Consider the following 16,655-nt stretch of genomic DNA (forward strand, 5'->3'; position numbering starts at 1 on the left):
AAGACTAGCTTTACATATCTATGTTTGGGCAAATACTAACAAATGCATATACCCATATCTATTGTAATGCTTATAAAATACTTCATAACCAGTTTTTAGACCTGTTAAATAAAACAGTTCTTTAAAGCTCATATAGGCCCATTGGTTGGAGAAGTCTTCCAGCCATGCTTCTATTTTTTTCCGAAGAGCTAGGCTGATAGCAGCTAGACTTGAAAATCAAGTACCTCCAGCCGTAACTGAGGCAAAACTAGCAACAGTGTTTGAGAAAGCTCCACAGTGCTGGCCGCTCTACTCCATTTTCCTGACTAGAAAGACCGGAAGCCTCGCAGACTGAAGTGAATATAGAATCCCAGCTACTTCTGACTCCCTGTCTGTACATCAGGCGAACGTGATAACCACTACCTTACGGAAACCCGCTCCCTATCTGTATGTGGGAGTTTCATGGATTTTCTCTCTCAACAATGAAAACACAGGGGATTGTTTCTAACTCATTTTTCCCATCTTCTGCCTGAAGGAGATCAGAATTTCTCCTCAGACTCCATTCAGTCATCTAGTACTGAAGTAGCAGGAAAAGCTGTGAAATGCAAATTGCATTTTTCCACCACGAATAGCACTTGGGTGAATTAAGGAGACTACATAACTCAATCTAGTTAGTCAAATTAGAAAACCAGGCTCTTATCCTAATCTCCGTAATACAAGGAGTAACAGAAGATTTCAGGGAGCAACACTGCAGAAACAGAAAGAAAAAAAAAAAAACCACTATCCTGTCTCGCCAAGATGTCTTCTCACCTTCTCAGGAAGGTAACAGAAAGAGAAAAATCATAAGAAAAAGAAACTAAGGATTGCTCAAAGGAAGAGAAACTATGGCTAGAGCATAATTAGTGTTCTTTCCATCTCCAATTAAGTATGTTTCTTATCAATTAAATAGAACTCCCTCATCTGCATGAATCCAAAGATATAGTTCACCAGTATGTATATATATAATGTATATATATAAATATATAATAATTTATATAATTGATTTATATAATGGATTTTTTCCCCCAGGGTGAGAATATTTATTGTAAAATTTTCCAAAAGCACCCAAATTGTTAATGTTTGGTCAAAATAAAATTAGAACCAAGGTTGGTAGAATGAATTCTAATGAAAAAATCAGAGAAAATCTATAAATCCTAACTTAACTTTCCATATTAGCTATTTCAGAAATAATGTAAAATAAATATTCTGATGAAATATTCTCATTATACTAAGAGTATTTGTCAATTTGTGAGGCTATCATTCTAACGAACAACTATTTGTTCTCTCAGTACAACAAACAAAAGTTGAACATAACTACTTGGGTCTAAATAATGGTTTAAAATCTGGGAATAGTACACGAAGATGTTGAATTGGGACTAGTTTTAGAAATAATAAAATTAAAAATCTTTCTATCTTAAAATATAATACTCCAGCAATGATAAATAGTTGAAGTTTTAAAAGTTAACCTCCTCCCAAGTTGCCAGGTATGAAGCCCAAACTACGAATGTTTTAACTGAAAGAACATGACATCCTTTTTCTTGCTGTGAAATTTTTTCAAAAACACTCTCTCTCCCTCTCACACACAAGCACACACACCAACTAAAAAAAAATAGCTTATGTGAAGGTGCTTAAGGGTAGACTGAGCTGACAGGTGAGTGGAAGGAAATTCTTAAGTGAGTGAGAGAAAAAGAATGGTTAGGAGAGAACTGAGTGATTAAGTTCAGGAAAAGAGCTAGAGATAGGCAAAGTATATTGTAAAGCAAATATTTATTTTCAGCTTACATTTGGCAGAACACCATCCAAATTCCAAAGGTCATTAATGAGCTACATGAAACATCATCTTAGAGAAATATATTCCAAAAATTTACAGTTCTATATTCTGGTTTGGTTGTATGTAACCCCCATATATTCAAGGGCACGCATCAGTTCTGCAGTTTACAAAAAGAAAGCACTCAAAATATCATAAAAATTGATTTTGTCTGAAAAAAAACAAAGCTCCTTTTCCTTTACAAGTTGAATTTTGTTTTCATTGTTAAAATTAAAATTATACATGAAAACAGTATCAAGTGAATGATTATGTGTTGGAGAACAGACACTTCAAAATGATAATGACTATAAAAATAGTACGTACAATGCACTGTACACATCAGGTTGTAGAATAGACAGAAAAATGGCTAATGTCCACAGGCTATTTATTAACTGACCCAAATCTCAGAACATGTAGTGATTAAATTTTGGCTTAACTGAATAATTTGGTCACCTATTATGAACAAACTGTAGTTAGCCAAAGATTATTTTTCAATGTTCAACTTTTAATATATCCTATCCTAGATAAGACCTTTTGCTTTTATCATGAGATTCTTCAGTTTCAGGCATTTCCCAAGTGAGAACAATAGCACCAGAATAATGTCACAACCTCTGCAACATTAGCAAAAATGGACCACACTTATCCTCTATCCTGAAATAGTTCACATACCAGTGACTACAACAATAACTATATGGTCCTATTTAACAACAAATTAAACAATTCCTATAAAATTTTCACAGTCTATGAAAAGATTATGAATCAGAAATTATTTAATGTTCCAGACACCAAATAAATTTGTTTTAAGGTCTTTTAAGATAACCCCCTTGAAAGAAAAGCTAGGTTCATTCAACTTTACATGCTCATAGACTGAGTCTAGTGTTTGTACATAATACTCAATACATATTGATGAATTGATGGTATTAATTTATGACAAATGATCAGGATCAAGAAAAGTCTTGAAAAACAAATATGGCAGTTAAATCAATCAAGATATGCACAGTATAAGTCCTTCTATAGAAAAATTTAAATTCCCACAACACTACAGGTTTTCAGAGTCAAGCATTCAATGGAATGGTGAATAATGAATTTCATTCTGGCGATTACCTCGAGGCAGGGAGTGAGGGTAAGAGCGTCAGGGAAGTATACAAAAGTCCTCAATTCTTCTTAATTGGATCTAAACTAAATGTTACAATGCTAATTTTGATAAAACAGTATGATGGGCATGAATGCTTATTATTTATTCTCTTTTTGTCTGCCTACTTATAAACAATAAAAAAAAGATTAATATCAGACCTTTGCAGGAATAATTAGCTGTGTATTGATGCATCAGCAGTATTTATCAGCTAATCATCTATTTTACAAACATCATTCATTTGAAGATCAATGATCCACAAACCAATGATCTATGCATCTTCTTTTATAATTTCAATATGTAGTTGTAATACTTTTTATTTAGATTTTTAATAAAATGGATTTCCACCATTCTTTAAGAAGTGAAAAACTTGAGGAAATTTCTATTAGAAGAAAATTTCCTTATATTGGGTGATTTAGTCAAAGCTACTTGAAATTCTAACCTTTTACCATCAATTACTGATTGTATTTTAACACAGAGAGCAGAAAAGACCTGGTAGTAAAAATCTCAAGAATTCTGTTTATTTTCATGGCAAACATTTTCATGGCATTTGACAGAACTCAGAGCTATTTCTTTGAAATGGGTTCATATCTGTGAAACTAAGCCCACCAGGATGAAGACTTTTTTTTTTTTTAAAGAAAGAACAAGAAAGAAATTAAGCCACCAAAAGATGTATTTCACATAATAGCAAAATATAAAAAATAGAAGCAAAATGACAGAATAAAAAAATTGCTAAGCAATGGATTTAAGAAACTTTGATTCTATTCTTCTCTCTTGTTACTAATGGTCTTCTTTTCCTTCCATTGTTATATATGTAAAACAGGTATGATAAGAATGAATGAAGAATGGCCTTGCAAGACTTACTAGGAGGTTAAAAGGAATTATTGAAACATTGTTCAAATACTTTATAAATACTACTGACAAAAGTATAATAAGATCGGTGTTTTTGTTTTCTTTCAGTGAAGATGTTCTTTTAAATCAGACTCTGTTTCTTAATATTGTTTCAAATTCTCAACTAGAGAGATGTTAGCTTTCTTCCAAAGTGATACTCCGAGTGAATCACAATATTTCTGATTAAGAAAGACAATACTTGAACTGTGCTACCAGGGGAAAAAGAAAGGAACTGCAGCACAACTGGTAAAGTTCCTAGACTTAGTCCAATCAAGTTGTAGATCATCCAACTGACATAATATTTTGTTACTCCAAAACTTTCAAGTATCATTTTGAAATCATATTCCATCTCAGTGTGAGATTTCTTACATAAATAGGAGGAATTAAATTTCTGTAAACGTTTGCAATGCCAGTTATTTCTCTGAACAAATTTTTTTCCTTTAAGAGAGTGGCTCCAGCGAAGAATCCTTTCTTACACATTCATGTCCAGACTAAAAAGAAACAACGCTTTTCTTTAAAAAGACAGAAATACCCAAGAAATGTTAAAGCTTTCTGTAGCCAGGGATTGTCCATCTATTACTCTAAGCATGTAATCACTCCCTATAGATTCCTGATGAATTTAAAATGTTTTCCAGTTACTCATAGTTCATCAGATGTGTTCACCTTTGGTACGTCACATTCTTCACTGGTATGACAACTCTGAAGGATATCCTTGTAGTAGTTCTTCAGATCTTCATATAAAGAAACAGTTTGTTGTGAGTGAGCCAAGGGTAACACTTTTTCATTTAACAACATCTGCACTCGGAATTCTTCTTTAGGAGTCTTAGCATTTTTACAATGGTAAAGCACAAATATTAGGTTTGAGGCATAGGGTACAATGTGACCACTTCGGAACTTCCTATGCATTTGCTCCTTGTAATTATAAGCTGTTAGGGGCTCCTTGTCTTTGAAGTAGCCCATAAGAGAAAGCAGTGGAAGAAGGGTCTCTGCATGACCAAACTGAAGGATGACTGGAGAGGAAACTGGTTGAGAACTTAAAAGAGAAATAGAGAAAAAATATGTATAAACATATTTTACATACATAATAATTTAACATAATTTTACATATAATAATTTAACATAACAGCTTGTAAACACAATAGTTACACTTAGAATTAGCATACAACTTTCTCACCTTTTTGAAATATAAACATAACAACAATATGAATGAAATTCTGTGTGGCAGAGAACTGAATTTTTTATACTAAAAGTTAAGTTCCAAAATTTTGGATCACCGTAGTAGTGCAAATTCATCTAAAAGTGAGGCATATATGTTATTCTTTTTTCCCCCCCAAAAGTAGAATGTATGTTCTCTCTCTCTCTCTTTTAAATTGAAGTACAGTCAGTTTACAATGTTGTGTTAATTTCTGGTGTACAGCATAATGCTTCAGTCATACATATACATACATATATTCCTTTTCATATTCTTTTTCATTACAGGTTACTACAAGGTATTGAATAGTTCCCTGTGCTGTACAGTAGAAACTTGTTTTTTATCTATTTTATATACAGTAGTTAATGCTTGCAAATCTCAAACTCCCAACGTATCCCTTCCCATCCCCTTTCCCCACTGGTAACTGTAAGTTTGCAGTTTAAAGAGAGAGTCCAGTATTTACTTGCAGGTTAAGGAACCTGAAACTGGTATGCATTTCAAAACTGCACTGCTTTCTGTGAATGAAACTGAGCAACTGACCCTTAGTAAGTATTGATTACTCTTTGGAGCTCTTCTGAATGAATTTCAAATGTTACTTTCTCTTTATCTAAGGAATAAGGACAAGCAATATTCAGTAAATTTCTTGGTTAAAATCAAGTCTGAACAGTCTGAACAGTAAAATGGTAATGCATGTATTTCAGTGCTTTTTGTAAGAACTGATTTGGGCACCAAATGAGGAATAGAGCCACAAAAGGGCTGAGATACAATCTATTCTAGCTGATATACCGTGTCTGTGGGTGGGAGTGGACTTGATATATTACAATAAACACAACAGCTTTCAATACTATGAGCTAAGTCATCTTTTTTTTCCCCCTCAAGTTTTCTATAATCTTTTTTTATTTTCTGGTAAAGGCTTCTTTTATAAACAGCAGCAAATGACTGCTTAGCCTTTTCTCAGCTTTTATAGAAAGAATATAGCTATAGTTCTTAAATATAATCTGTAAACCTATTCAAACACAATTAACCATCTGACTTCTTGCCACCACCTCACACATTAGGCTACAAATTTAGTACATCTGGATTTTCTAGGAGGACAGCAGCACTTGCAGCAGTTTTTGAACTTTCCTGAGTCCCCACATAAAAACAGATGCAGCAACTGGATAGCAGACCCAAAACCCAAGGGAAACATTCACAGCATAACCATGTAGAAAAGTATTTTCCATGAATTACCAATAGCCTCAAGACCTGCATATTATCAGTATCTGTGGAAAGAAGCAAAGAGAAACCACAAAGCATGTGAGAGATTTGAAAACAGGAGTATCCCAAACAGCCATCAGGTACTCACTAGAAAGTACAGTGGGCCAATGTGAGACAGCAGCTGAAATTGGGAATGGTTTCACCCAATCTAGCATATGTGAGTGTGTACATATACATGTACAATGTACGTGTATTACACATGTATATATGTATGTATATGTATATATAATGACAATAGTAATAGTTATTTATTTTTTCTATATGCTGTAAACATATATCATTACCATTTTTGCTTTTGATAACCAGTTACCTTTTAGAACTATTAAAAACAGAATAAAAATTATAGTAGACAGAATTCTAAAATGACCTCCAAGAAATGAGCCTAATCTACCTGGGAAGAGGGAAATACTCAACTCTAGCCCCCTCTAACTCTCCTGTACCACCTAAGGAAGGGGAAAAAAACTGAGAGGCACAGGCTCATCAAAAGGCTGAGACCCAATCATAGGACGACAGAAAGTTTACCCTCCCTCACACCTTACCGCTACATTAGTAAAGGCCTATTTACCATAGTTTTACCCAGTACATCATGTCCACTTTAAAAAAAAAAAATTACAAGACATACTGAAAGGCAAAAAACTTAGTTTAAAGAGACTAAACAAGCATTTAGAACCAGAGTCAGATATGGCAGATATGTTAGAATGATCACACCAGGAATTTTTTAAAATTATAATTAATCTGTTAAAGGCTTTAATGGAAAAAATAGACAATATGCAAGAAGAAATGAGTTAATTTAAGTGAAAGATGGAACGTCTATGAAAGACTAAAAAAGAAATAATAGAGATTAAAAACATTGTACAGAAACAAAGAATATCTTTGTAAACCAAACACAGATGAGGAAAGAATCTCTGAGCTTTAGCGTATGACAACAGAAACTTCCAAAGCTGAGAAGAACAGAGAAAAAAGGACTAGAAAAAAAGATTAGAATATACAGGAACTGTGGGACAATTATAAAAGGTTTAAATTAACATATGTGTAATGGGAACACCAGACAGAGAAGAGAAACAAAAACAGATGCAATGTCTAAAATAGCAAAAATAAATGAGAATTTATCCAAATTAATGTTAGACAACAAACCACAGATCCAGGAAGGTAAGAGAATATTGAACAGGATAAATTCAAAAAAAAAAAAAAAAAAAAAAACCCAAACCTACGCCTAGGCATATATCATTTTTAAGCTTCCGAAAATCAAAGCTAATGAAAAAACTCTTGAAGGAAGCCACAGGAAAAAAGCACCTTACCTATACTGGCACAAAGATAGGAACTGCACCTGACTTCTCCTTAGAAGCCATGCAAGCAAGAAGACAGTGGAATGAAATATTTATATGTTTTGAGAGGAAAAACCCCAACTAACCTAGAATTTTGTACCTTGCAAAATTATCCTACAGAAAAGATGGAGAAATAAACACTTTCTCAGACAAACAAAATTGAAAGAACTTGTTGCCAGTGGACATACCTTGCAAGAAATGTTCAAAGAAATTCCTTCAGAGAAAGAAAACTCAGCTCAACATAAAGAAAGGAAGAACAGTGCAGATGAGTAAGTAAAGATAACATTAAAATGTTTATTTTTTATCCTTAATTGGTCTGATAACTATTTATTCAAAATAATAGTAGCAATAATTTACTCAATTATGTATGCTTATACACACACACACACACACACACACACACACAGACTTATGCATGCTTATGTATGTATAAGTGAAATTAATGACAGCAATGATACAAGGGACAGGAAGGAAGAATTAGAGTATTTTGTTATTATAAGGTACTTGCACTACCCATGAAGTGGTAAAATGTTATTTGAAAACAGACTGGGATTATAGTTATAAATGTATATTGCAAATTCTAGGGCAACCACTAAAAAAGGTAAAAAAAAAAAAAAGATGAAATACAATTGATATGCTAAGAAAGGAGAGGAAACAGAATCATGTAAAGTGCTTGATTAAAACATCAAAAGGCAGAAAAAGTGTGGAAGACAAAAATAGGAACAAAGAACAAAAGCAACAAATAGACAAGAGTAACAAATATGGTAGATATTAATCCTAGTATATCAATAATCACTTTCAATGTCAATGGTCAAATATACTAATTAAAAGAGACAGAATGTCAGATCAAAATATAAGATTCAACTATACGTTTTCTACAAGAAATCCACTTTAAATATGAAGACACATACAGGATTAAAAGTAAAGTAATGGAGAAAGATACAACATGCTAGCTAATACTAATCAAAAGAAAGTGGGAGAAGCTATATAAATATCAGACATGGCCAACTTCAGGGCAAGGAAAGTCATCAGAGATAAAGAGGAGCAGTACCTACTGATAAAGGGGTCACTATTCTAAGAAGATAAAACATTCCTTAATGTATATGTACCTAACAACAGAGCACAACATGCATGAGGCAAAAAACTGATAGAACTACAAGGAGAAACAGATAAACCCACTATCATAGTTGGAGACATTAATACTCCTCTATCAGAAACCGACAGATCCAGCAGGCAGAAAATCTGTATGGACATAGTTAAACTCAACAACACTATCAATCAACTGGATATAATGAAATCTACAAACTACTTCATTCAACAACAGTGGACTACACATGATTCTCCAGCTCATGTGGAACACTCACCAAGAGACCACATTCTGTAATATAAAACACAACTTAAAAATTTTTTTTTAAGAAACAGAAATTATCAGTATCTGCTCAATGGAATTAAACCACACCACAATGGAATTAAACTAGAAATCAGTAACAAAAAGATAACTGGAAAAATACCCAAAATACGTGGAGATTAAACAACACATTTCTAAATAACACGTGGGTCAAAGAAGAAATCTCAAGAGAAATTTTAAAATATTTTTAACTAAATGAAAATGAAAACACAACTTAGAAAAACTTGGGGGATTCAGTGAAAGCAGTGCTTACAGAAAATTTATATCATTTAATGTATATATTAAAAAAGAGGAATGATCTAAAAGTAATCACCTAGGCTTCCATTTTAGGAAAGTAGGAAAAAAAAAAAAAAGAGCAAATCAAATCCAAAGTAAGCAAAAGAAAAAATAAAGATTACAGCAGAAGTCAATGAAATTCAAAACAAGACATCTAATAGAGAAAATCAACAAAATCAAAAGATGATTCTTTGAAAAGGTCAATAAAGTCAGTAACTCTCTAGACAGGTTAACTAAGAAACAAAGAGAAAAGGCACAAATTACTGGTATCAGAAATCAAAGAAGAGACCTCACTACAGATCCAATGGACATTAAAAGGATAACAAAGAAATATTATGAACAACTCTATGCCTCAAAATTTGATAACCTAGATGAAATGGAACAATTCCTTGAAAGATAAAATCTGCCAAAATTCACACAAGAAGAAAGAGATGATCTGAATAGGCCAGTATCTATTAAAGAAATTGAATCAATAATTAATAACCTTCCAAAATAGAAAGTACCAGGCCCAGATGTGTACACTGGTGAACTGTACCAATCATTTTAGGAACATATTCTACCTATTTTCTGTAAGTTCTTCGAGAAAACAGAAGCAAAGGGAACAGTCAACTAATTCTATGAGACAGTATTACCCTAATACCAAAACCAGACAAAGTCACTACTAGAAAACTACAGACAATTTTTCTCAGAAGACAGATGCAAGCAAAAATCCTCAACAAAATATTAACCAATAGAATCCAACAATGTAATAAGGAATTATATACCATGACCAAGTAGGATTTGTCCCAGGTATGCAAGGCTGGTTCAACATTCAAAAATCAATTAATGTTAACTATTATATCAACAGGATAAAAAAGAAAAATTACATTATCATATGAATAGATTCAGAAAATACATTTGACAGAATTCAACATTCATTCATGATAAAAATTCTCAGCACATTAGTGATAGAGGGAACTTCTTCAACTAGATAAAAAAACATACAAAAAGCTAAGTTAACATCATACTTAATGTTGAGAAATGCAAAGCCTTCCTGATTAGATGAGGTACAGGCAAGAATGTCCCTTCTCATCACTGCCTGTCACCATTGTACTAGAAGTCCTAGCTAAAGCAATGAGATAAGAAAAGGAAATAAAAGGTAAACAAACTGGGAAGGAAGAAATAAAACTGTCTTTGTAAATGACAATCATCTATGTAAAAAATCCAAAGAATCAATAAAAAAACCTCCTGGAGTAAATAAGCAATTATATCAAGATTGCAGGATACAAAGTTAATATACAAAAGTCAATTGCTTTTCTATATGCTAACAATAAACAAATGGAAATCTGAAATTAAAAACACATTACCATTTATATTAGCACCCCTAAAAATGAAATAGTTAAGTATAAAATAACAAAATATACAAGATCTATATGAGGAAAACTACAAAACTAAAAAAAAAGCTATCAAGCCATGAGAAGACATGGAAGAAACATAAATGCATATTACTAGGTAAAGAAAGCTAATCCAAAAAGGCTACATATTGTATGATTCCAACTATATGACATTCTGGGAAAGGCAAAAATATGGAGACAGTAAAAAGATCAGTAGTTGCCAGGGGTTAGTGGGGAGGGAAAGATAAACAGGCAAAGCACAGAGGATTTTTAGGGCAATGAAACTATCTGTACAATTCTATACGGCCAATACATGTTGTTAGAAATTTGTCCAAACCCAGAGGATATACAACACCAAGAGTGAACCCCAATGTAAACTACAAACTTTGGTGATAATGATGTGTCAACATAGGGTCATTAATTACAACAAATGTACCACTGTGGTGTGAGATGTCAATAGTAAGGGAGGTCTGGTGGGGAGGGAGTTTATGGGAACTCTACCTTCTGCTCAATTTTGCTGTGAACCTAAAACTGCTCTAGAAAATAGTTTATTAATTAAACAACAACAACAAAACTAGTGCCATGGGAATATATGTAACCAAAAAGCACATTTTCCTTCCAAAGAGTTAATATAATCTGTTAAACAGCTGCTCAGGCTTATACCTGTTTGCCCTGTTATAAGACTTTCTTACATTTCAATTCTCTTCAACAAAGTTAAGGAGAATACATGTTAAACATAAAAACATATTGTATTTCTATTCTAAAATATTTCCAAACACCAAAAATGGGAAATTGGTTACTTTCAATTAATGGAGGCTAAACAGTTGTGGAGTTTGTATGTGTGTGCACATACAGTAGCAGTTTTTAAATTTTGGTTTGTTTTTGTAATTCTAAAGACATCAAAACCAATATTACAAAAGTATTTATTTATGGTCCAATTTTCATCAGAAGCCATTAAAGGTATGTGCCAGGTTTCTGTAAAGTAAATCAGTAATTCCTGTGAAGTGAGTTGGTTCCATCTCAGGAACACACTGCTCTTTGCTCTGACTCATAATGGAGAGTAAATCTTAGAAATGTTCTGAGCCATCTGCTAGCAACTGATTTACTTCAATTAGTATAACTGCTGTTTGAAAGAACCATATCCTCAGCTTCCCCTTGAACACACCCAAGTCCCAAGGATAGCAAGGGAACTTTTCTGGGTTTCATTTCCAAGCTTCTCCAAAGCAAAGTTGGTCTACGATTAAGCCCAAAATATTGGCAACAGCAAATGGGTAAGAGTGTGTATGTCTGAATGAGAGAGTAAGGAACTCTCTGTGTGTGTGTGTGTGTGTGTGTGTGTGTGTGTGTGTGCGCGCGCGCGCGTGTGTGTGACTGGCGGGGAGGGTGAGGGGAGGTGCTCAGAGAGACCAGAGAGAACAAGAGAATATAATATATGGGAGAACAAAAGGGTAAAGCATGTGAAAAACACTTCTCAGTTTACTCAATTTCTAATATACGGCCACTGCACATAATTTGGTCAGAAGATTGCTCAGCGCATAAAGATTACTACATCCTATCTATGGTCCCATGTAGCTTTCTTTATTTCATATGGCATTCAATAAACAGAGCTGAGAAGTTTAGGATGCCAAGACAGAAAGACCAAAGTTTTCACCTTTAACTAAAGAATGCAGTCTTTTGGAGGAAGATGCAAAAATTTTTTTAAAAAGGAGCTATCAAAACAATCAGTAATGATACATATTCAGTATTCACTGCATCTGTAGTTTCTAAATATTGGGGAAATAAAACTATCTAAGAATCTAAAGGAATGGGATTTCATCCCAGGGAAATGCACAATCCCATAACAATGTGAATACAGTTTTGGGAGTTCAGACCTCTCCAAATCCAAATGCTATATACGACAATTTGACATCCTGAGGAATAGTAAGCCTAAAATTCTGTCCCACATTATTTTTTTTAATCTCCTACATGATGTGTATTTCAGAGAAGTCTAATAATTTTATCCTAATGAGTGCTATATTTAAAATGTCAAGATAGATTAATTAATTTACATTTTAAATTTACACATTTATATATCAATCAAATTAAGAAAAATTCAGATATCCTATAATTTGCTTTGAATAGTCCCATTTTTCTTGAATCATGCTGTTTCTGTTTTCTGTATTCTAACTACGTACTCTGATCCTTCAACGTAGACTTCTATTAGTCTCACTTCTCATATTAACTTATAATCCGACTTATGAAGATATTCTTTAGAACTCTTAGCAGAATAGTCTACCAAAAAATGAGGGATACAAGGGCATGAAACACATTTAACTCTTTCTCTGATAAAAATACATTGAACTTGGGATGTCATATTTTCCAACAAGTGGCAAAACTACTTTTACAGGGCTACATTTAAAAAAAAGCTAGAAAATGTAAACTATTAATACAAATGTAAGAAAACAAATGAATTATATATAGGAATATACAATTGGAATTGTTGCAGGGTTGAGATCTGGTCAAGCCCTCTCATTTTAGAAATAAGGAAAAGATGAGTGAATTACCTAATGTTATCTAGCAAGATAAGAATGTATTTCTCCAAATTTCAGTCCTCTTTTACTTATATAAGTTGGTAAGGAGATTTATTAACTCTTTAATTAAAAAATAAATTTAATTTGGTCTAAAGTTACTTTGTTAAATGAGGTTTGATGACTATGTATGTGTTCAAAGTAGGTGAAACACCCAGAAAGAAGGCTCAACCAGAAAAACAACTAATAATTGCATGTTTTTCCCCTACATGTACTCAGCTTACATCTTTCTAAGCTCTTAATTCATGTTTCACACTCAACTAATGTTACACAGAGTGAATGCATTTTCAAACATGATCCAGGAATATCAAATAGAGCATTAGATAACTCATATAATTCCCATACTTATGTAAGCGCACAAATAAGCAACATGAACTGCTAGAGATATGAGATGCTTTGGGAAAAAAATTACAAGGAAAATATTTTTTTAAGTCTTCCTTTACAATTGAAGCATCAGCTCCAGTGAGGCATTTGGAGAAGCATCAGAGTCAACAGTTAAACACAAACACGGAACAAAATGACTCAAGCATAAAGTTTTTTTCTCCAGGAAAAATACAGAGAAGTAACTTCTGCTTCTAGCCAAGATGCAGTAACAGGGGCTGAATTTACCTCACAGCCTTAAACTACTATAAAGCCATTTGAAATATATGAAATAACAATTTTTAGACATTTGACAAAAGTCAGAATCAGAGTGAGGGAAGGCAAATGAGGTGAATCCTAACAACCGTCCCATCTTAACTGCCTAGAGTTTGGGCAGGGGAGCCCAAACAGAGCACAGCAGTCTTCCTGAGTAGATGAGATAGAACTGAGAATTTAGTGAGGCTACATTGGCTAAAACTCACAGGATAGAGTCCCAGGGAAGAAAGATCTGCAGGGACTCCCCTCAAGTTTTCAGCTAGTATTGATCAGCTCATGCGTGTGAAAAAACAATCCAAATTCACGCAAAAGGCATTGAAAAGAAAGAGGTGAAAAAGTTCTCAAAGCTAACACAAGGCCAGGAATAGTTTGTATTCCAACAAGCCAGACTAGGAAAGCCACAAAATACACAGGGTACCAAATAGATGTTCAAGAGGAACTGCCTCAATAGTGGGGCAAAATTAGCCCATAAAAGACATTATTATAAAAACAAAGAAGGAAAACTACAGACTAGGAGAGTATATTTGTAAAGTATAAACCTGAGAAAGAACTTGCACATAGAATATATATAAAGAACTCCTATAGTACAATAATAAAGATGATAAACAAACCAATTAAAAAACAGTAAAAGACACGAACAGACACTTTAACAAAGTAAACATATAGGTGGTTAATAAGCATATCAAAAGATGTTCACTATCACTAGTTGTATGGCTATTAGTGTAACTGCCACCATCTTGGGCCCTTACAGTTTCTCCGGTCCTTCCACTGACTCTACCCAGGACAGCAGTGTGCAGTAAGTCATTTCTCTGTTAAGGACTTTGTAATTAATAGATACTGTTTTATAATCATTAGGACCAGGTCACCTCTATGCACTGTTAGTCCCCAAACAATAAAAATCTTTGCTGATGTATTCCTGGGGCCCACGAGACTAGTTCTCCATTCATGAATCTTAACTTAGGAATGTACATCCTATTTCCAAGTACCTACCTCCATACCCCAGGTTCACTATAAACTGTCCCAATGGCCCCTCTGCAGTACAACTGCAAATACTTCCAGATCATTGTCTGCCCTATCCTGATCCCACCCTGTAACTAAGTTACCCTATGATAAAGGAATCCATCGATTATATGAAGCTGCTTATCTAATTTTTTGGTTTCAAGATGCCTTCTCAGTTTGGTGGACACTTTTCATTCCCTCTGTCCTCCAACACTAGTTTTTAGGCAAATGCAAACTAAAATCACAGTAAGGTTCTACTACATACCCATTAGAATGGCTGAAATTAAAAATACCTACCATACCAAGTGTTGGCCAAGATGCAGAATAATTTTAAGTCTCATACATTGTTAGGAGGAGTTTGGCAGTTTTTTAAAAAGTTAACCATACACCTAAATATGACTCAGCTAATCCATCTCTAGGATAAAGAAATGAAAGCATATGGTACAAAGACCACAAATGTTCCCAGCAGCTTTATTAGCAATAGCCTCAAACTATAAACAACCCAAACATTCACCATAAGGATATGGATAAACAAACTGTAGTGTATCCATATAATGGAACACTAAATAAACTAAATGAAATAAAATAAATAAAAAGGAATGAATGACTGATACCCACAACGTAAATGAATATCATAACCACTATGCTGAATGAAAAAAGTCAAACCAAAAAATGTACATACTATATAGTTTTATTATATAAAATTCTAGACAATACAAATTATAGTGACAGAGCAGGTCAGTAGTTTGCCTAGGAGTGGGGGTGGGAAGTGGATTAGAAAGAGTCACAAAGAAGTAAATCAGAGACAAATATCATATGATATCACTTATATGTGGAATCTAAAACAATGATACAAATGAACTTATTTACAAAACAGAAACAGACTCCTCCACATAGAAAACAAAATTTATGGTTACCAAACGGGAAAGGTGGGGGGATAAATTAGGAATTTGGGATTACCAGATACACACTACTATATATAAAATAGATGAACAACAAGGACCTATTGTATAGCATAGCACAGGGAACTATATTCAATATCTTGTAATAACCTATATGGGAAAAGAATATATATATATATACACACACACACACATATATATATAAATGTGTGTGTGTGTGTATCTGGAAAAGAACGTGTGTGTGTGTGTGTGTGTGTGTATATATATATATATATATATATATATATATAACTGATTCACTTTGCTGTATACCTGAAACACTGTAAATAAACTACCTCAATAAATTAAAAGTCACCAAGAAATTTTTGCATGTGATGGGTATTTTATTATCTTGATATGGCGATAGTTTCATGGGTGTATAAATATTTAAAAACTCAACAAATTGTATACTTTAAATATGTGTTGTTTATATCAATTATACTTCAATAAAGCTGTTTAAATAAAAACCAAAACAAGTATTAAGGGCTGATATGCTGAAGTTTGCGAAGGAAGTCTTTGATGACCAAACTCAAAGATTCCTCCTCCCATAAAGCCTTTACCAAACTCCAACAGCTCAAATTAATTCTCCTTCAGCATTTTTTTTACCTGTTTTAGTGCTGTTTTACAAATACCCTCCAAACTAGGACATGAGCTCCCTGAGACAATAATTTAAATGTATTCATCTTTGTATATACCCTCTACAGCCTCCATAATAAGCTGTACTGGAATGGAGTAGAAGTAAAACTAAAATCAGGGAAGCACTTAGGAAGCAGTTTCTAAAATCCAGGAAAGAGAAGATATTAGCCTGAATTGAGGTGGTAGCAGTGGGGATG

The 16,655-nt window shown here is 33.4% G+C and overlaps 1 protein-coding gene across 4 annotated transcripts in view; it reads right to left on the bottom strand.

Moving 5' to 3' along the window:
- MINPP1 (multiple inositol-polyphosphate phosphatase 1) overlaps window positions 1-16,655 on the bottom strand; it is an 84,980-nt gene that overhangs the window by 43,183 nt on the left and 25,142 nt on the right. For 2 of the 4 annotated variants that reach the window (XM_010971260.3, XM_010971261.3), the window contains exon 5: window positions 1,767-4,881. The exons of 1 other annotated variant lie outside the window; for it this stretch is intronic. In XM_010971260.3, coding sequence (XP_010969562.2) covers window positions 4,488-4,881 — 394 coding nt within the window. In that variant the 3' untranslated portion in view covers window positions 1,767-4,487. Of the gene's footprint in view, window positions 1-1,766; window positions 4,882-16,655 lie in introns of those variants that run through there. One more of the 4 variants, XM_010971262.3, reaches the window with a different exon arrangement.

This window comes from Camelus bactrianus, chromosome 11 (genome assembly GCF_048773025.1).
Source record: "Camelus bactrianus isolate YW-2024 breed Bactrian camel chromosome 11, ASM4877302v1, whole genome shotgun sequence".
NCBI lineage: Eukaryota > Metazoa > Chordata > Mammalia > Artiodactyla > Camelidae > Camelus > Camelus bactrianus.